At 43.2% G+C, this 22,693-nt stretch overlaps 1 protein-coding gene across 11 annotated transcripts in view; it reads right to left on the bottom strand.

The window, feature by feature from the left end:
- Positions 1-7,918: 7,918 nt before the first annotated feature.
- LOC137412121 (oxysterol-binding protein-related protein 8) overlaps positions 7,919-22,693 on the bottom strand; it is a 199,543-nt gene continuing 184,768 nt past the window's right edge. For 4 of the 11 annotated variants that reach the window (XM_078769774.1, XM_078769771.1, XM_078769772.1 and 1 more), the window contains 2 exons: positions 18,401-18,500; positions 7,919-10,000 (listed from right to left, as the gene is read on the bottom strand). In XM_078769774.1, the coding sequence (XP_078625900.1) occupies positions 9,709-10,000; positions 18,401-18,500 (392 nt within the window). In that variant the 3' untranslated portion in view covers positions 7,919-9,708. Of the gene's footprint in view, positions 11,147-16,855; positions 18,243-18,400; positions 18,501-22,693 lie in introns of those variants that run through there. The other 7 variants (XM_078769776.1, XM_078769778.1, XM_078769780.1 and 4 more) reach the window with 5 other exon arrangements.

Here is a 22,693-nt window from a genome sequence, read left to right as displayed (position 1 = left end):
CACACACACACACACACACACACACACACACACACACACACACACACACACGGCTGCTAGGATAACCTACTGGTATACAACCATTATAAAATTCCCAAATTACTTCTCATACGCTCAAAGTTTGCCATGCGAAAATCCAACAACCTTTTACCACTATTCCGAACTTCACATCATTTTTTTTTTTATACAAGATCGAGACTCGTGTAAGAGCGAACACATTAAACACACATTAGCACATGAAACACAAAAACATAAACAGACACATAAGACATAATAAAGGGAGGTGGAGACAAGATGGGGAGAGAGACGGAAGCACACAGGCACGACAGTAGAGAACAGGGACATCGGGAGATCTGTGGAAGTGGGGAGGCTTGGGGGGCGACGGGGGGGGGGAGCGGGGGGGGGGGGGGAGGCAAGGGAAGAGGTACACGGTATAAAATAAAATTGACACTACTCGGAATTTCAGGAATGAAGTTGGAGATTGAAAGAGGTGGATTTGGGGTGTATTAATGGGGGTAGAAAAGATCAAGGTTTTTGGATGGGGGAAGATAAGAGATGGTGGTGAACAGCTGTTTTAAAGACCTGGGTGGAGGAGAGGGATTGAAGAGAGTGAGGGAGTTTGTTCCAGAGGCGGGAGAAAAGAGGAATAAAAAAAATGAAGTCAAGCAGATAGTCTTGATTTTGGCAGTTTCACAAGAAAAGGGTTGCATGGTAGACCTTGTGCGTCCTGCAGGAATATTTGGGGGACAGAGCACAGACAGAGCATGGAGAGCTAGGCCAGAGAGGAGTCGGTGGAAGACAGAAAGACCATCTACCTGCCTGTGGTGAGAGAGAGAAAGGCCCTCAGAATCAGCTTCATCTCAGGAGATTCCAATGACACTGAAAGCTTTGGTTTCTACAGCGTGAAGCCGAGCTAGGTGTGAGGCAGGAGCACCAGCCCAGAGGGGAGAGCAGATTTCCATTGAGCTGAGGATGAAAGCCTTGTATGTGGTGAGGAGCTCAGGTGTGCCAAAGAAGGAGGATGGCGGAGGATGCTCGTTCGGCGACTGGCTTTGGAGGTCAGCTTGGAAATGTGGTTTTCCTAGGAAAGTTCATAGCACATAGTGAGACCCAAAAGCTTGAGTGACAGAACTTCTTCAAGAGGATTGTTGAGAAAGTAGATGGGAGGGTTGTCCAGACGGTCTTTTCAGAGAGACATAGTGAGAGTGTGAGATTTGTCAGGATTGAAAGACATGTTCCACTTGTTTGACCAGTTTGTGATTTTGTCCAGGTCTGCAGACAGTGCGGAGGCTGGAGACTGCCAATCTCAGGGATGAGGTATGGAGCGGCAGAGAGTGGAATCATCAACAAAAAGATAGACAGGATTTTCCAGAGAGTCGGAGATATCATTAATGAAGACCAGAAAAAGTGCAGGGCCCAGAACACTGCCTTGGGGAACTCCAGCCTGAACAGGAAGGGGAGATGAGAGAATTCCATTCAGGGCCACATGTTGACTGCAACCAGAGAGGAAGTCTGCAAGCCATGCGTGGAGATTTCCATGGATACCATAGGAAGAGAGTTTGGTGAGCAGGGCGGGGTGCCAGACCGTATCGAAGGCACGAGATATGTCAAGGGAGACTGCTCTGATCTCCTGTTTGGCATTGAGGACCTCCATCCATTGTTGAGACAGCAGAAGCAGCATGTCCAGAGTAAAATGACCTGGTCTGAATCCAAATTGATGATCAGAGATCAAGCCATTGGAGAAGAGGAACGATTTAATATCAAAAGCGATGATGGATTCCATGACCTTGCTGATAATTGGGAGCAGGCTGATTGGTCTGAAGTTGCAAGGATCTGTTTTTGCACCTTTTTGTGTAAAGCGGTAATGCTGGCTGATTTCCAAGCAGATGGCAGATGACCTTGAGCAAAAGAGAGAGTGAAGAGAAGAGAGAGGGTGAGATAGAGCGGCAGAGCAGGATTTTAAGACCCGTGGGTTGATGCCGTCTGGTCCAGTTGCAGAATCAGAGAGTCGAGGTTTGACAGAAACTTCACCTTGTCAGGAGAGAAGGACACAGAGTCCAGGATCAGCTGCACACGACTGGGTAAGGTGGGTACAGAGAGAATAGGATTTGGGACAAAGAGATTTAGAAGCAAACACAGAGTTGAGGCATTCATCTTTTTCAAGTGTGAAGTTGGTTGTGTAGCCGTTTGAGGTAAGGGAGGGGATGGAGGGGGAACAAACACCAGCAAAAGATTTGATCAGGTGCCACCAGGATTTGGAAGAGGGAGACAGGTTTGAGAGTTCAGTCTTGAGAGTAGAGAGATAGTGCTTCCTGGCTCTCCTGATGGTGGACACACACTTGTTCCGAGCTTTGTGAAAGGAAATGAGATTGCCTTCAGTTGGATTTGCCTTCCATGAGGTGAAGGCAAGTTGTTTCAGGGCAACTGTCTCACCACAAGATTCAGTGTACCATGGACGGGAGAAGGGTAAGACAACTGAAGACGAGATGGGATAAATCTGTGCATGAGAGAGAGAAGTTTACTTTGGAAGAATTTCCAGGAAGAGTTGATGTCAGAGGCAGTAGAGATGGTAGACCAGTCCCGATGATTGATGGCTGCTTGAAGACCATGCCAGTCGGCCTGAGTGAAATGCCAGACTCGTCGACGCTGAGGAGGCTCTCTGAGAATGGCCAGAGAGATGTCCACTTTAACAAGCACATGATCAGAAGAACCGATTGGAGCAGAAGAAGAGCAGCAGACATTTTGCAGGGAAGTTAGTCATAACCAAGTCGAGAAGAGAAGAGAAGAGAAGATGCTCCGTTGACAGATCCGGGTCAGGAAATTGACAGATTGTGTCAATCCCAATGAGTCGCAGAAGTCCTTTGCTGAGGTACCATGGCTGGTGAGAGAGGAACGCACACACAGCCAGCTGGCATGATGACAGTTGAAGTCGCCACATATGAGGAAGCAAGAGTTGGGATGAGTGGATAGAAGTTGGTCCATGTTGTCAGACAGGGAGATGTAAATGGAATCATCACTGTTTGGTGGACGGTACAGAACACGTATGAACAAAAGGTGGGAGCGGAGGGGAAGCCGTAGCCAGAGGTATTCCTGGGGGTGAGGTGGAGAGAGGGCAGTGCAGGGAGTGAGGAAGAGAGTTTTTGATAAAGATAGCAACCCCACCACCCGGACGAGGTTCAGGTCTATCATACCGGAGGAGGGAGTAACCAGGAAGATAAATTAAGGAATCAGAGACATCTTGAAGGAAGAAAGTTTCTGTTAAGCAGATCAAGTCTGGTTTGTCTGAAGCAACCTGTATGGAGAGATCAGTCAGGTGTGAGCAAAGCCCCGGATGTTTGAGGTCAATAACGTTAAGGAAGAGGGAGGGGAGGGGTAGGGAAAGATGAGGGAGGAGAGGGGGAGGGAAAGATGAGGGAGGAGAGGAGAAGGCAAAGATGAGAGAGGAGAAGGGGAGGTAGGGAGAGCAACAGCTCTTGACTGTGTCAGAGATTGCAGGAGAGCTAGGAGAAGGGGAAAGATGAAGAAGACAAAAGGTTTGATGGTGATGGGTTGAGGCACAGTGAGGAGTTGTTTGAGGGGTGGCAGATTAAAGTAGAAGGGAGGAGGATGTGGAAGTATGAGTTGGAAGAGAGAGGAAGTGGGGAGGATAGTACCATAACTCAACAATAGTGCTGTGTTTATTATAATTTTAGCCACATAACGCTGGATGTTCTCCTGCCTTAACCTCCTGCACCATATTGGGATTGTTACTCAAAAAGAAGTCCAACACAGAACAGCACAACCCTCATGGGCTTTTCTTCAAACGGGGTTAAAAAGCAATTCTGGACAAGGTCTAAACTAGAATGACACTCTTTGACATCACGATGTCGACCGATATGCCTCTGCCCACATTATTACATCATTATAATACTTGTACCAAGTTTGCTTTAAATCCATTCAGCTGTTCTCAAGTTTATTTACCTGATATGACCACATTTTTACCTGAGATGACCACTGTCCTTTGACCTTGACCCCAAAATTGAATCAGTTCATCTTTACATCATTATACATGTGTACGAAGTTTGAATTGGATCACTCCAGCCGTTCTCAAGTTATAGACCTATAAGGACTTTGACCTTTGAACTTTGCCCCCAAAATCTAATCAGTTAATATTTACACCATTATACATACCTGTACCAAGTTTGAATTAGATCACTTCAGCCGATCTCAAGTTATAGACCTATTACGGACTTTGACCTTTGACCTCTTGTCCTCAAAATCTAATCAGTTCATCTTTACTTCATTCTACATAAGTGTACCAAATTTGGTCAGAATCCCATCACTGGTTCACAAGTTATCGCGGTAACAGAATTTTTACCTAACATGACCTCTGACCTTTGACCTCATGACCCCAAAAACTAATCAGTTCATCGTTACCTCATTATACATACCTGAACCAAGTTTGACTAAGATCCCTTCAGCCGTTCTCAAGTTATCGCGGGGTGACGAAAACCTATAACGGACGGACGGACGGACAACCTGAAAACATAATGCCTCCGGCGACTTCATCAACAGAGGCATAAAAATCTTCATCTACTCTGCCCTTTCCCTGTTATTGGACCCAATCTATCCCAGTCAAGTTAAAATTCCCCATAATCAAGACTCTTCCCTTATCACATGCCCTTCTGAATTCTTCACATATCCATCTTCTCTGCTCTTCCCTCACACCAGAATTCCTCTAATAGCATCCCATAAGTATCTTACTATTCTTGCAATATTTAATCTCTATCCACACATAATTCTCTCCATCAATTCCCTCCTTAATGCCATGCCTTTCTACTGTACTGTCTTTCACCCAGATCGTCAAACATCCTCCCTTTCCTTTACCTATCACACCTACAAACCCTGCAGCCTTGAATTCCTGTACTCCAGTTAGATTGCTCACTAAACCACGTCTTACTTGCAGCAACTATGTTGAATACCCCCATGCCATCCATCCTGGCTTCCAGATCTTCGACCCTTCAAGCTTCTGGCATTCCTGCACAACACCTTAACACCCATAACTTTTTCTTTCCATTAACCACCCCCTGCTCCCCAACCATCCAACCTCATCCTCAGTTTCTATTCCATAAAAGTCCTAATTTATTTCTCAAGAACTGCCACAAATCTTGCCGCACCCTTTCAATGAAGCACCCTGCCACCTGACCTCATACACCCACAATGACTTTGCAGGCATCCGCACATGTTCACAAATCCAAAACCCTTACTCCCACATCACCCGCTCCCCTCTCAAACACTGGTTCACATCGTCGCTTTGCTACAGAAATCTTCAATGACTCCCACCCTTGGCAGAACCACTGAAAAACAAAACAAAACAAAAAAACACCCTACACCCCAAATCCTGCAAATGCTCTTACAAAAACTCATCCCTCCTCTTCAAAGCTTCAGAGTAGACAGTCCTCACATCATTACGCCCGCTTGCATCACCACCAATGTGCCTGGCCCATAACCAGACAAAATGTCATCCAAGTAGATATGGTAAAGTGATTAGAAATAATAACGAATTCAAGGTGGAGCTGTATGTAGGTAGTGGTGATGGTAAAGTGTAAACACTTTTTTAAATCCAAAGTTGTGTGTTCGTAGTGAAGATGGTAAAGTGTATATAAATAAATAATATATCCTGAAATCATGTACTGTATATCCTGTGCAATTCTCTCGTAAAAGTCAAAAAAAAAAACGATGAATTGCCAGAATTTTGGAAATTAAAGTGTCGAATGATTTTTGGTTCCGAATAATTTGATGTGCCTCATGCCCACATTCTATTGCATACATACATCCTGAATATGAAAAACATGTGCCCAGTCGTTTTCTAGTGGAGGTTGTTGTTGCTCCAGATGGATGCATGGGTGAACGGACTTCTAAACGGGGTAGGGATGGAGACGGCAAAAATACAAATGGTGTCTTGTGTCATCGAGCCGGCAAGCTGGGAGCAACAATTCACATTTATTGCCATATCTGAGGCAATTTAAATGGCCTAATGGTGGCGAGGTGCTCCATTTGAAACCGTTTGATATGTAATTTTTTATGCCTAGGGTCCACAATAAAAATTTTGTATTGATGTCAAAGCCAGTAATAAATTGCAAATTAATAGTAGGACAACTGTAGGTTTATATTTGATCTCCCCAGCATTGTAGATCCAAATTTATTTTAATTGGCCATATTAATTATCTGGTTGTTCAGTTCACAAGGCTGAGCCTGTAATTTGAGTGTCGTTTGGCCACTGACATGCCCTGTGGTCAATCTTCATCCTCAGACATATTACAATTTCCAACTAAAACTAACTGCAAGCAGTGATGATAGGCTTCTAGGCAAATGGCCGCCATACCATGGGAGTGACGACATCATCATTCTCAATAAATTTTCCTAATGAGTCGTTGATCATGTGTGTAAATTTTGGTTTGGATCGATTTAGCGGCTCTGGAGATAGATTTTCAATTTTTTTTCCTTAAATACAAGATGTCTGCTATACCATGTGACTGATGATGTCATCGTTTGCAAAAAAAATCCTCATGTGTCGTCAATCTTATGTATGAAGTTTTGGATTGATTTGTTGAGTGGTTCTGGAGATAGATTTTCAAATATTTTTCCTTAAATCAAAAATGGCCGCCATACCACGTGACTGATGATGTCATAGTTCAGAAACAATTTCTTCCTCATGGGGAGTTGATCATACATATGAAATGTCGTATTTATCCGTTCAGCAGTTCTGGAGAAAAAGATGTTTAAAGGTTTTCCTTAAATCCAAGATGGCCACCATATCACATGACTTATGATGTCATAGTTTACAGATATTTTCCCCACATCAGTAGTTGATCATATGGATGACACTTTGCATTGATCCGTTAAGAGGTACTCCACAAAATGTTTTTATTTTTTCCTTAAATTGAAGATGGTGGCCAAACCACATGACTGATGACATCATAGTTTGCAAGTATTATCCCCCATCGGAATGTAAACATGTCTTTGAAGTTTAATATCGATCAGATAAGCGGTTTTGGAGAAGTAGGTTTTCAAAGATTTATTTTTAAATCCAATATATGGCTGCCAAACCACGTGACCGATGACTTTTTTTTCGCAAACTTATCAACATGGCTAGGTGATATTTGTAAAATTCAGCATTGATCCGTTCACTGGTTCTGGAGAAGATGTTTAAAGTTTATGACATCATAGGCAATGGCAGACCTTAAGTCAAACTTGCAAAAACAAAATTGATGATGCACCAAGTTACATTCATATCTATAATGAGTTCATGTTCTGTAGAGCTAGCTCTAACAGTTTTCTCGGATTCATCTCCACAAAATGTGTGAGAATAATAATAATCCTTTCAAGAACAATAGGCTGCCAGTGGAAACCTCATTAGAACAACATTCGGTATCGTGCATACCTCCACCAACTTGAACAGCTCGGTTATGGTTTGTATCCAACTGATAGGTGGGATCTACATCGAGACCTGAACCAAATCTAATCTTCTCGTTCTTGTCACCTACCCAACCCATCCACCAACTTTTGTCATAATCCGTCCATAATTCTTTGAGATATTGTGCTGTAGATCCTTTTTGGCCCCATTTCTCATTGGTGAAAAATAATTTAAGAAATTTAAAAATTCTTGTATCCAGATCCAGATCTTAACCAAAATCTAATCACTCCATCCTCGTCACACACCAAACCTGTCCACCAAGGTTTGTGCAAATCCATCCATAACCTTTTGAGATATCCTGCTCACAGACAAACAAACAGAGCACCAGGGATGAAAAACATAACCTCCGTCCACTTTCGGTGGTGGAGGTAATAATGCAGAACCTAAGTATTGCTGTTCTAAACATATCACTACAGACAATTGAAATGAAACAAATGTGACTTCACACATGAGATCAAGCAATGGTGTTGATAAGTACAATTTTAATGTAGTTTGTCGATTTCTGAAAAAAAAGGCACTGGGTTTATACACATCAGCGACTTGGCAATTCTGCACTTGGACCAACATCATGCTTCTAACATGCTCTCTTCAGGGAATCAAGTCAGATGTGCAGCACCCAGGAGACCAATGCATATTAAACTCGTGAAAACATGAAAAAAAAATTAAAAACACCTGCCATTACACACAAGGATCCATCTTGCATCGATTCAAAAGGTCAGCAGCAAAACAAGAAATACAAAGATAGTTTCACCCTCCAATGGCAATTTTATGCTTTTCTCCTGCACCAACAGACCGAGAAAATACATTCAAACAACACACAGCATGAGCAACAAGGATATCATGGAGAGAACTCGGAGTTAAAAAAAAAGAAAAAAAAATCATTGCTTGTTCCCCACGTGAAGACAAGATTTTTTCAAATATTGAACCGTTTGCAGAGCAGAAAAAAAAAACTAAAGAGAACAACCCAACAGAGGAAACTAGAACGGCACTCAGTAGAGAGCATACCTCCACAAGGCTGAACAGATTCCGTTTTGTATCCCACTGATAGGCCGGATCTGGATTCGGACCTGAACCAAAATGGAATCGGTTTTTTTCTTGTCACACAATCATCCACCAAGTTTTGTCATAACTTGTCAACAACTTTTTTGAAATATCGCGCTTGAAATATTTGAAATATCGGTTTTGGTCCCATCTCTCAATGGTGAAGAATAACCCTGGTGTTGGGCTAGCGGCTAGGGTGCCAGCTTAGGATCCTAGGATCCTGGGTTCGAAACCCGGTCGATCGCTGAATTAACGCCAGGGGGGTTGACTCAGCCTGTCATCCTTCCGAGGGCGGCTAATTGAGTACCAGTTCACTGGTAATTCCCTGCTTGTCGTTAAAGGCGGCAAAAAGGGTTGGCGTCAGGAAGGGCATCCGGCCGTAAAACATTGCTTCAAAAAGGAGACCGAAAAACAACAACTACCACGGTTCCCGAAAAAGGCCAACCCCTGCTTGCGGGGAAAAATGGCCTCTAAAGGTGTTTTTTTAAATTTTATTTCTCAATGGTGAAAAATCACTTAACAAATTAAGTATCCTGATGCAGATCTTCACCAATATCGAATCATTTCGTCCTTGTGACACACAAACCTCTCCACCAAATTTTGTCCGAATCCATCAACAACTTTTTGAGATATCCTGTTTACAGACAAACAAAGACATGGGTGAAAACATATCCTCCGTCCACCATCACTGGCAGACGTAATGAACTGAATTAAAAACAAGAGAAAAGGAGAGGATAAACTGTTCAGCAACATAGCCAAGTGTGACTCAATGTAGCTGCATCTTTATGCATAAATCTATAGACAATAAAGAAACCATTTATAAAATGCAAATACGGAATCGATCGATCGTACAAGTGCAATAGTATTTGCTTACGTTATTCAATCAACATTGTACACAGAGGCATCGTGGATGATAATGATTATTATACCTGTATTGAAATTTCCATTATGGTGTGCTTGTTACTATGACAAATAATGTGACCAAACATGGTTACATGTGGTATGCACCGGGTTAAACACGAGTGTTTAGAGACACTAACAGACAAAACCATTTACACGCGGACAATTTTCAGCACCCTTCCTCTTCCACCACCCCAAAGGCCCACCCGCTCTCCCAAACCCAAACAGTTCGCAAGGAGTGGATTGTTTTTACACAAAACTGTTACGACATCTATACCCAAATATTTTATGTATCGTAAAAGCTAAAAGTGCTACAAATAAGTTAATAGTGGAGACAATGTAATTGAGCAAGGATTTAGGTCCCCATAAAGCCAGTCTTTGTAAATATTCAGGTAATTCAAAACACAACCATCTCGAGATTCTTGGAGCTTCGAAGATAGAACGGCAGACGTTTTCCAACATAACATATTATTTCTGGAAACATGAAGTTCATGCGAGGTGTGCGGGAGACATTGGATCAACCGAAGAGGCGAAAGGGGTAAATCCAAGTTATGCATCACCGGATGTTTGGCGAGAAGCAAAATCCAGAGGGAATGGAGGGCTCTGTTGACCGACAGGAAAAAAAAAGAAGAAAAAAAAACAAAAGGAGCAGTTTTCAAAGATTTTCTTTGATGATGAGCACCATAATCGGCATCCATCGCCACAAAACCACCATCCATGATGGCGATGGTATGAACGACTATTGCGCGGCATAGCACATCCTAAATATACGATTTCTTCACATGGTGTACACATGGTGCAAGTTGGACCCATCAAGTTCATATACGCACATGCAAAGTATGAAGATGTTTCCACTGTGCTATGAAAGGAATGCGATGTGATTGAAGGTGAAGCTTCACCCAACTCGATGACGTGTCAAGAAAAACCAAATCCGAATCGAGTCGGAATCATCGTCAACAGCACGAATCCTCAATTTACTTTCCATAGAGTGGCGTTGAACAAAGTCAAGCGTGAGGAGTATCTCTCATAGGAATTAATGCACAACATTCAACTACAATTGTAGTTTCTTAGAAAATATAACTTTACTTCACTAACTAAGAAATGATGTCAGTAAATGATAAATAGCAATGGCTTTCCCTCATTAGAAGGTATACCATGTGGCATTGTTACACCAGTTTGTGGAATCCAAGGAAACTGGTCACAAAGGAGACATTGGTCCAGGGTTGTCCAGTGCTTTGATGGGGTGTCCATCATTGTCCGCAATATATTAACATAGTATTCAATAAACGATGTAACAACAGGCTGTTTCGGTACACCCGGAGGTGTGCAGAACAATGGTGAGAAAACTTGCACGGCACAGGAAATTCACCTCAAAAGTGTTTCTAATGCACCTCCTTGCTGGGTGCACCATATTTACTGAAATCTTCAGGGCCCATTCTAGAAGATGAAGGCCTGAGAATCATTTAAGATCCTCCAGGTCTTTGTGATATGGTTGCCGTTATGAAGGCAGCATTGGGTGAACATTGTGCACGGCTATTCATTTCTTTGTCGGAATTCCTCCTTCTTGGTGGTCTTTCGTTCATGGCAGATCTCAGTTGTACACCCATGAGCTACTTCCAAAATATGCTCAAGAAAAGCTGTGTGAAGATGCACACTGCAACAAGAAGCAGGTCTCTCACATGCAGTGCATTTGGTTGCTGCTGTAAGGAATGTGCAGAAAGGGATCGTTTGATGAGCATTTCCAAGTTCCTGCGGCAGAACATGTCATCATTCAAAAAAATGTCACTCCAGTTATAGGTAAGAATAATTGCACAATGTTATGACACAATAAGGAAAAACAATTGATTCCGGATCAAATTACATATCGGAGATGTTGTTCTGTATTCTGTGGAGAGATTTCTGTTGAAAGCTAAGCATCACCGCATTGCATTATCGTTTAACTCCATATTTTGTTTCACGATATGCTATGCAGCCATTTCCATCGACAGTTTTCTCTACACACTTTTGAGTGCCACTGCACCCTCCCAACAATTTATCCTGTTCAGTATCTGTTTATCCACAAATTCTGTCCTCATCTTTCCCATTTTCTCACTGTCAAAATGTCACCATCTCTGACAAATTATTTCGAAGTGACTGTTTGGCGGTGTTTTGGCTCAGGGCAAAGTTCAGTGCAACTCAGCCAAAACCTTGATATTTTCTACCCCCTTAATCGAACCCAAATCCACCTTTTTAAAATTCCGTTTTCTTTCCTGAAAGTCCTTGTAGTGTCCATCTTGTTTATCCCATTTACCCCGCTCCAGCCCTCCCCCTTCCACAGATGTCCCGATGTCCTTGTTCTCTACTGTTGTTGTGCTTCCCTCTCTCTCTCCCCCTCTTGTCTCCCACTTCCTTTATTATATGTTCTACGTTTTAGCTCTTACATGAACCTCGACTTAGTATACAAAAAAAAGGAAAAAAGTTAATGCTTGTGTACTTACGATTCAATAAAATAAAATAAAAACCACCTTTAGAGGCCATTTTTCCCCGCAAAGCGGGGGTTGGCCTTTTTCGGGAACCATGGTTGTTGTTGTTTTTCGGTCCCCTTTTTGAAGCAATGTTTTACGGCCGGATGCCCTTCCTGACGCCAACCCTTTTTGCCGCCTTTAACGACAAACAGGGAATTACCAGTGAACTGGTACTCAATTAGCCGACCTCGGAAGGATGACAGGCTGAGTCAACCCCCCTGGCGTTAATTCAGCGATCTACTGGGATTCGAACCCAGGATCCTAGGATCCTAAGCCGGCACCCTAGCCGCTAGCCCAACACCAGGGTTACTCAATGCTCAATGCTTATATACTTGCTTATACTTACGCTTATACTTACGCTCAATGCTTATACTTACGATTCAATATCCGACTATATTAATGAGGCAATTCTCTATGTGTTTGTATGTATGCATGTGTATGCACATCTGAAAATCATCGCAATGTCGACCAATATGCCTCTGCCCACATTATTATATCATTATACATACCAAGTTTGACATAAATCACTTCAGCTGTTCTCAAGTATCACATTTATACCTGACATGTCCTCTGACCTTTGACCCTATAATCTAATCAGTTCATCTTTGTATCAATATAATACTTGTACCAAGTTTAACTTGGATGCTTTTAGCTGTTCTTAAGTTATCGCAGAAATGAAAATCTATAATGGACGGACGGACGCACGGACAGCCAGACAACGCGAAAACATAATGCCTGTGACTTCGTTGTCGGAGGCATAAAAACGGGGCTGGCCTGGTCTCCACCAAATTTTGCATACGTGTTGGTAGTACCCAGGGTCAGGCAACGGGCACAAAGGAACCCCCTCTCGCCCTCACAGGAGGGAAGGATCAACCTCCGGGAGCTTCCCGTGCTTCCCAAGGAAGCACGGAAACAACAATTATTGGAACAATTATTTATTATGACTTTTATGTTTGTTGTTCTACAATTTGAATAGTGTAAAAAGGTGACAAGTTATCATATTGTAGTTGAGCTTTAAGCTATGGAGAAAGAAAGAACGTGTTTGGGAAATTTCTGTTGTGTCCTGATGCATTCTGTGTTCCAGCTCCTCTTCGGTCGTCTCAATACTATATATACAAAAATAAAAATCTCATTAACGAGCAATTTTCCTCACTACATTACCATTCTATTTTTTTTGTATACATAGTCTCGTGCTGGTAGAAGAACCAGAGACTCAGAGCGAACATTAGAGCTTCCAAATTTTCAGTGTTTTTAATCAGGACAGCAACACTTCATTGCTGGAGATGAAACCTGGTTGCCACAATTATGAGCTGGTAACAAAAGTCGTGTTCTGAAGAGTGGAAAAGTCTTGACTTCAATGCATCCTAAAAAGGGGAAATGCTGAATGGAAGCCTATCAAGGTGTTTAATGATTTTTTATTTTTACGTCCACATTCAAATTTTGCTAAACAAGTGTAAAAGTAAATGGAGATGACTCCCATGTGGTTTTGCATGATCATTTGAGACCTGCAGTATTAAATATACTATTCGTAGTTTGATTATTATTATTATTTATTTATTATTTGAAAAAACAGAGCAATGCAAATGGAACATCAACTATTGAGGAATTTTTAAATCTTCAGATGGACTGGAACAACGAATTTTGCTCAAACATAAGCAATAATTTGATGTTTTTAAAGTTGGCTTGTTAAGTTCCCATATGAACCCCTGGGTAATGATGTGGGGAAGCCAGGTTCCAAACCAATGAAATATGTTTGTTTGTCCAATCATGTGAAGCACACCGATGTAGACTACTGTATTTGACCCTACATTCATAGACTAATCACACCTTAAGGGGTACCAACAGCACAATAAGTACAAATTATTTAAAACTTATAAACCCACTCCCTAAGGCAGCGGCAGGAAGGGTCATGTTATTATCCTCTCTAGGGTATATAGATTACAGTAAATGTAGGCCCGGGTCCGCTAATCTGTGGGGGATGCAATAAGCATAGAATGCCTCAAGGATGTTGGGATTCCTCCAAAATACTTTCAGTTTAGTGTTAAACCTCACTGTTAAACCTCACTGGGACTGACACAATCTGTCAATTTCCCGACCCGGATTTCAGTCAACGGAGCATCTTCTCTTCTGGACTTGGTTATGACTAACTTCCCTGAAAATGTCTGCTGCTCTTCTTCTGCTCCAATCGGCTCTTCTGATCATGTGCTTGTTAAAGTGGACATCTCTCTGACCATTCTCAGAGAGCCTCCTCAGCGTCGACGAGTCTGGCATTTCACTCAGGCCAACTGGCACGGTCTTCAAGCAGCCATCAATCATCTGGACTGGTCTCCCATCTCTACTGCCTCTGATATAAATTCTTCCTGGGAACTCTTCCAAAGCAAACTGCTCTCTCTCATGCACAGATTTATCCCATCTCGTCTTCTGTTGTCATACCCTTCCTCCCGTCCATGGTACACGGAATCTTGTGGTGAGGCCATTGCCCAGAAACAACTTGCTTTCGTCTCCTGGAAAGCAAATCCAACGGAAGGAAATCTCATTTCCTTTCACAAAGCCCGAAACAAGTGTGTGTCCACCCTCAGGAGAGCCAGGAAACAATATCTCTCCGTTCTCAGGACCGAACTCTCTTATCTGTCTCCCTCTTCCAAATCCTGGTGGCGTCTGGTCAAATCTGTTTCTGGTGTTTGTTCCCCCTCCATCCCCTCCCTCACCTCAAATGGCCACACGGCTGACTCCGCACGTGAAAAAGCTGAATGCCTCAACTCTGTGTTTGCCTCTAAATCATGTGTCCCAAATCCATCCCTCTCTGTACCCAGTCGTACCCAGCTGCTCCTGGACTCTGTGTCCTTTCCTCCTGACAATGTGGAAAAGTTTCTGTCAACCCTCGACTCGGATTCTGCAACTGGACCTGACGGCATCAGCCCACGGGTCCTAAAATCCTGTTCTTCCGCTCTTTCACTCCCTCTCTCTGTTCTCTTCACCCTCTCTTTTGCTCAAGGTCATCTTCCATCTGCTTGGAAATCTGCCAACATCACCGCTTTGCACAAAAAGGTGCAAAAACAGATCCCAGCAACTACAGACCAATCAGCCTTCTCCCAATTATCAGCAAAGTCATGGAATCCATCATTGCTTCAGATATGAAATCTTTCCTCTTCTCCAATGGCTTGATCTCTGATCATCAATTTGGTTTCAGACCTGGACACTCTACTCTGGACATGCTGCTTCTGCTTTCTCAACAATGGATGGAGGTCCTCAATGCCAAACAGGAAATTAGAGCAGTCTCCCTTGACATATCACGTGCCTTCGATACGGTCTGGCACCCCGCTCTGCTCACCAAACTCTCCTCTTTTGGTATCCATGGAAATCTCCACGCATGGCTGGCGGACTTCCTCTCTAGTCGTAGTCAACGTGTGGCCCTGAATGGGTTTCTCTCATCGCCTCTTCCTGTTCAGGCTGGAGTTCCACAAGGCAGTGTTCTGGGCCCTGTGCTTTTTCTGGTCTTCATCAATGATCTCTCTGACTCTCTTGAAAATCCTCTGTATCTCTTTGCTGATGACTCTCCTCTCTGTCGCTCCATTCTTCATCCCTCAGATCGGCAGTCTGCAGCCTCCTCACTCTCTGCAGACCTGGACAAAATCACAGACTGGGCAAACAAGTAGAACATGTCTTTCAATCCTGACAAATCTCACACTCTTACGGTCTCTGCAAAAAGACCGACTGGACAACCCTCCCATCCACTTTCTGAATAATCCTCTCCAAGAAGTTCTGTCACTCAAGCTTTTGGGTCTCACTATCTGCCATGATCTTTCCTGGGAAAACCACATTTCAAATCTGGCCTCCAAAGCCAGTCGCCGACTGGGCATCCTCCGTCGTGCGAAGTCCTTCCTTGGCACACCTGAGCTTCTCACCACATACAAGGCTTTCATCCGCAGCTCAATGGAATACTGCTCTCCCCTCTGGGCTGGTGCTCCTGCCTCACACCTAGCTCGTCTTCACGCTGTTGAAACCAAAGCATTCAGAATCATTGGAATCTCCCGCGATGAAGCTAACTCCAAGGGCCTCTCACTCACTCACCACAGGCAGGTTGGTGGTCTTTCCGTCTTCTACCGACTCCTCTCTGGCCTTGCCCCCCCCAGCTCTCTCTGGGCTCTGTCCCGCAAATATTCCTACAGGTCGCACAAGATCTGCCTGCAACCTTCTTATGGTCAAACTGCCAAAATCAAGACTCTCTGCTCACCTTCACTCCTCTTTTCTCCCGCCTCTGGAACAAACTCCCTCACTCTCTTCAATCCCACTCCACCCTCCAGGTCTTTAAAACAGCTGTTCACCACCATCTCTTATCTTCCCCCATCCAAAACCTTGATCTTTTCTACCCCTGCTAATTTCACCCCAATTCCACTTTTTTGAAATACCAACTTCTGTCCTGGAAGTCCTTGGTGTCCTTGTGTTTTATACTTCTCCCCCCCCCCCCTTCCCATGCCTCCACCCCCCAAGCCCTCTCCCTTCCACACATCTCCCTGCTCTCAAATGTTGTGTTTGTGTGCTTCCCCTTCTCTCCCCATCTTGTTTTTCCGCTCCCTCTTTTTATATATTTTGTTTGTCTGGTTGATTTGTTTGTGAAGTAAATGTTAGCTCTTTCACGAGCCTCGATTCAGTATACAAAAAAACAAACAAAAAAAAAAAAACAGCAGTAAAGACCATTTTAAAATGTTATCATACTTGTTTGTGGTTTATCATATATATTGTTTTACTTCTGGTAGGCTTTCCCCACGAAACACCACAATAAGGTATTTATGCACATTAACATGCCACTTGTCCAAGGAGAGAGAAACCCCTTGGGGAAGGAGATATTGTCAGTATTAATAGTGTTTTGTAATAACATTAATATTATGCTATTATTGTCCACCGCTACTTTCCTATGCCATTTCCAGGCGCTGCATGACGTCATTGCCGGGCACCGAAGGGGAAGGAAAAGTTACAGATTGGGATGAAACGGTGGTGGTTTAGGTATTCTATTAGGCAATTGATTAATAATTTAATTATTTTACGATTATTATTTATTTATTTTCATTATTAATCACTTATTTATGTTTTTTCTCATCTGGGCAATATCTCAGGCACCTTTTGAGCTAGGAAGCTAATATGTGGACATGATAGTGCCCAAGTGATGTGGCTATAAAGGATATTTTGGATTTATTGACCAATTCATCGATTTATTATTTATTGATTAGTCAATTAATCTATTATTAAATTTTTGATTGATTAATTATTTAATTCGTTTTCAAAAAGTTACAAATTCGGATGAAACACTGGTGCTTTGGGTATGCTACTAGCCAATTGATTAATAAATTTATTATTTTGCGATTATTATATATTTATTTAAATTTCACAATTAATCAATCAATTATTGTACACCTCTCCCTCCCAATACAGTCTCTATGCACTGCATGGAGGTATTGCCAGGCGCCTTAGGCACCCCGGCAATGCCACGCTGGAGGATGCAATTTATTTATTTGGCATGGGGGCGGTGTACTTTGAATGTATCTGTACTTGTCGATAGTGTTGTTATTACCTCTGCCACCAAAGGTGGATGGAGGTTACGTTTTCACTACTGTCTGTCTGTCTGTCTGTCTGTGAACAAGATATCACAAAAAGTTGTGGACAGATTCGGACGAAATTTGGCAGAGATGTAGCGTATGTGACAAGGACGAAATGATTAGATGTTGTTGAAGATCCGGATTCGGATTCGGCGACTATAATTTTTCAGGTGATGTGATTCTTCACCATTCATCGAGTGCTGGGCTAAAACCGATACATAGCAGGATATCTCAAAAAGTGATGGGCGGACTTGGACAAAAATTGGGGAAGAGGTTGTGTGTGTGACAAGGACGAATCGATTCGATTTTGGTGAAGATCTGAATATGGATTCGGATACGAAAGTTATTTAATTCTTAAGTGATTCTTCACCATTGAGAGATCGGGTGAAAAGTATATAACATGATATTAAAAAAAGTTATGGACGAGTTATGACTAAACTTGGTGGACAAGTGTGTTAGGTGACAAAAACAAGCCGATTAGATTTTGGTTCAGGTCCGAATCCAGATCTGGCCTATCAGTGGGCTACAAAACATAAAATGTTCAGCCTGGCGGAGGTATGCACTCCACCGAGTGCCGTTCGAGTTACTTTTGTTATTAGAAGCGACCTTGGAAAAAATCCATGATTAGCTATCTTAACATGCATATACACCTTAACACAGATTTCTCCCAAGGTGGAAAACCCCCTTAGGGGTGGAGACGCGGTGGATGAAGTCGATACAACCTCCATCGTGTGACCCTTAGTCCTCCTGTCAAGTTTGGTTGAGATTGGATAAGTAACGACCAAATGTATCGTGATCAGAAAAAAAATCAGACAGACATAAAATTGCGTATTTTAGAATGATGAGCAACGTAGCCCTAAAACAACAATTTATCCGTCACAAGAAAGCAATAAAAGATCAATTACCTGTTAATGTCTTCCTGCGTTCTCTGGATGGAAGTCATGAGATCGCGAATTTCCATCAGATCTCGTTGCCGCCTAGTCCTCAACCTCTCCGCCAGTAGTTCTGGGTGAAGAACGTTGCACATGATCAAAATACAAAGAAGAGATCATTCATTACATTTTTGAATGTATTAATTTCATCATTTTTCAACATGTGCAGAAATGCTCAACTGCACAGAGTGAGAGGGAATTCAGTATCAATAAAGATAAACAAACATTGCTTTACCTGCTATTCAAGTTGCTTATAGTCAACAATGGTAAAAGGTCAAGAAAATGAAAAGGAGAAACATGAACATGAGCCCACCCATATTAAAGAGCCCAAAGATAAATGTAGAAGCTTAAAGAGAAACGGAAAAAACACTACATCAAAAGGTAGCATTAGTTCAAACATCAGATCTGATTGGCATGCAATCGTACTACCTTCACACACCCAGAATCAAGAACACGCCAATGAACACCCGAAAGGGGAACAGCACATTGAAACACCCTAAAGCGGATTCCACTCAATGACCAGTGGGTCAGCTAAGTGATGGCCATTAATAAAATAACTTGTACCCTATTCTGTTAAAGAGTCCGTGCTTCCGAAGCAGTTACACAGATGAGAACCTGGAAAAATTGATTAGCAGAGAGACACAGGGAAAGAGGATTACAAATTATTTAACTTATGACCAGTGATGTCAGGATAGATGGCACAAGGCCACACAACGGCGCTATCCGCAAAGTGTGTGGTGCCCGAGACTTGATAATGTAAAAAAACCACCGAGTCATTGAATCCGCAAGAACCAAGTAGTACGGCAGAAGTATCTCTATGGTAGTACCAGCACCACTAGGGTAGCTGAGCAAAAACAAAGGTCACAGGCCATGTGTTTCCAGGCCTTGGTTGCCCCTGAGGCCCTCCTAAGCTGTTCACCACACAGTCAATCTGATATGGCCTATTCCACGCTCACTCTATACTACTCTGCGGTTGTAATAAACCAGTTTCTTGGGTTCACCACAGACCCTAAGAGAATCCAAGTACCCGACAACACCGCTGTAGGCACAAACCATGTGAATCTCATTTTGCATGGTGCTACGTGACTCAGATCCTCTCTCTACAAGACTCCAAGCTGACTGAATTATTTGGCTCTGCATGTTCAATCCTCCATCTCAAGGGATGACACCAATCATAACTTCACCTCACTAATGACCAATCAGCATGACCCACATATGCTGTGCTGGGTGATTTTCCAACAAGACAGTGTCTCCCCATGGCCATGCGGAAAGGTTGAGCGGTGGCTCCGTTGTCTAAATGTGTAGCTGTCTACCACTCACTGAACAACCACGTTACTCTTCGTCACTATAACCTCAGCAGGCCAGTCACATGCTGAATATGCACATGCTATTTTGCTGCAAATATGTTTCAATTGCATTTCATGATTAACAATATTTCTAAATATCACAACATTGTTAACAGAACTCACTAATATTCTAAACATAAATCAATTCGCACAAATCTTAAACCATACAAGGAAGGCCTCAATGCATCAATAAATCATACAATGCCAAAACTCCTGGTTTTTGCAACAGTATTTTCCATGGAACACTTAGATCCAACAATGGAGCAGTAAGGTACTTAATTACCTTTGAGCTCTCCAATTTGGCTTCCATTCTCAGCCTGACTATAGACTGTCAGATTGCTGCTTTGCAGGCAGGACATTGCATCACAAAGTGTGCCATCCCTTGGATAAAAATTAAGATGGGTACCTTACAAGGGTACCCTCTGAAAGTGTTTGCCGGGGGATGTTAAAGATCTCACTGTCTTTTGAGAAGAGCAGAGGCATCACCAGTACCCTGGGGAATTTCCAGCCATAGTCAGTCAAACCTTAGGCCCGGAGAGACGGTTCGTGAATGACTTGGGCCAAAAACGGTCCCCGGCCAAACGCACAAGGTCGGAATAATTGCGGCCATTAAAAGGTCGCAGCGGGGGTTTTTTCCTGGAACGTTTCTACTCAGAATTTGACAAGGGGTGTAATAACAAATAAACATCTGGAAAAAGTCCATCAAAAGTGAAGTAAGGTTATTGTTACAAGAATACAATCGATAACTCTTGCGAAAAATAAAATAAAATCTCAACAATGAGCGTTTTCTACATTGTGATGAAGGATAGATTAGCAAACTAAAGAGGGTCATGTTTTTTTTGTATACCAAGTCGAGGCTCGTGTAAGAGCTTGCACGTAGAACATATGATAAAAGGAGCGGGAGACAAGAGGGGAAAGAAAGGGAAGCACACAAACACAACAACAGTAGGGAGTGCTCAGGCAGGGTACATGGGATAAACAAGATGGACACTCCAAGGACTTTCAAGAAAGAAAACGGAATTTGAAGGAGGTGGATTTGGGGAGGATTAATGGGGGTAAAAACGATCAAGGTTTTGGATGTAGGGAGATGTGAGATGGTGGTGAACAGCTGTTTTGAAGATCTGGAGGGAGAAGTGGGATTGACGAGAGTGTGGGAGTGTGTTTCAGAGGCAGGAAAAAAGATGAATGAAAAATGAAGGTTCACAGAGAGTCTTGATGTTGGCAGTTTCAGCAGAAGAGTGTTGCTGGCAGATCTTATATGTCCTGCAGGAATATTTGGGGGACAGAGCAGGGGGTGCAAGGCCAGAGAGGAGTCAGTAGAAGACAAAGTCCACCAACCTGCCTGGGTGAGCGAGTGAAATGCCCTCAGAATCAGCTTCATCACGGGAGATATCAATGATTCTGAACGCCTTGGTTTCTACAGCGTGAAACCGAGCTAGGTGTGAGGAAGGAGCACCACCCCAGAGCAGAGAGCAGTACTCCATCAACCTGCGGATGAAAGCTTTGTATGTGGTGAGGAGCTCAGTAGTGTCAAGGAAAGACTTCGCACAACGGATGATGCCCAGTCGGTGACTGGCTTTGGAGGCCAGCTTGGAAATGTGGTTTTCCCAGGAAAGATCATGGCACATAGTGAGACCATAGTGAGAACATAGATAGAACTTCTTCGAGAGGATTGTTGAGAAAGTAGATGGGAGGATTTTCCAGGCAGAGTTTTTTTTCGGAGAGACGAGGTGAGAGTGTGAGATTTGTCAGGATTGAAAGACATGTTCCACTTGTTTGACCAGTTTGTGATTTTATCCAGGTCAGCAGAGAGTGAAGACGCTGCTGCCTACCGATCTGAGGGTTGAGATATGGAGCGACAAAGGGTGGAGTCATCAGCAAAGAGATAGAGAGGATTTTCCAGAGAGTCGGAGAGATCATTATTGAGATTCAAAAAAGCACAAGGCCCAGAACACTGCCCTGAGGAACTCCAGCCTGCACACGAAGGGGAGATTAGAGAATTCCATTCAAAGCCACACGTTGACTGCAGCCAGAGAGGAAGTCTGCAAGCCATGCATGGGTATTTCCATGGATATCATAAGAGGAGAGTTTGGTGAGCATAGCGGGGTGCCAGACTGTATCGAAGGCACGAGATATGTCAAGGGAGACGGCTCTGTTGTCCTGTTTGGCAATGAGGACCTCCATCCATTATTGAGACAGCAGAAGCAGCATGTCCAGAGTAAAATGACCTGGTCTGAATCCAAAATGATGATCAAAGATCAAGCCATTGGAGAAGAGGAAGGATTTAATATCAGAAGCGATGATGGATTCCATGACCTTGCTGATGATTGGGAGCAGGCTGATTGGTCTGTAGTTGCATAGATCTGTTTTTGCACTTTTTTGTGTAAGGCGGTAATGTTTACTGATTTCCTAGCAGATGGCAGTTGACCTGGAGCAAAAGAGAGGGTGAAGAGAATGGAGAGAGGGTGTGAAAGAGCGGCAGAGCATGATTTTAGGACCCATGGGCTGATGCCGTCTGGTCCAGTTGCAGAATCAGTCGAGGTTTGACAGACACTTCTCCACCTTGTAAGGAGAGAAGGACACAGAGTCCAGGAGAAGTTGGGTTCGACTGCGTAAGGTGGGAACAGAGAGAGATGGGTTTGGGACACAAGATTTTGAGGCAAACACAGAGTTGATGCATTCGGCTTTGTCACGTGAGGTGTCAGCTGTGTAGCCATTTGAGGTAAGGGAGGGGATGGAGGGGGAACAAACACCAGAAACAGATTTGACCAAACACCACCAGGATTTGGAGGAAGGAGACAGGTTTGAGAGTTCATTCTTGAGTGTGGAGAGATAGTGCTTTCTGGCTCTCCTGAGGGTAGACACACACTTGTTCCGAGCTTGTTGGAAGGAACTGAGATTGCCTTCAGTTGGATTAGCT

This window comes from Myxine glutinosa, chromosome 1 (genome assembly GCF_964187855.1).
Source record: "Myxine glutinosa chromosome 1, kmMyxGlut1.1, whole genome shotgun sequence".
NCBI lineage: Eukaryota > Metazoa > Chordata > Myxini > Myxiniformes > Myxinidae > Myxine > Myxine glutinosa.
The sequence above is the reverse complement of the archived record's forward strand: the minus strand, read 5'-3'. Positions and strand labels throughout refer to the sequence as shown.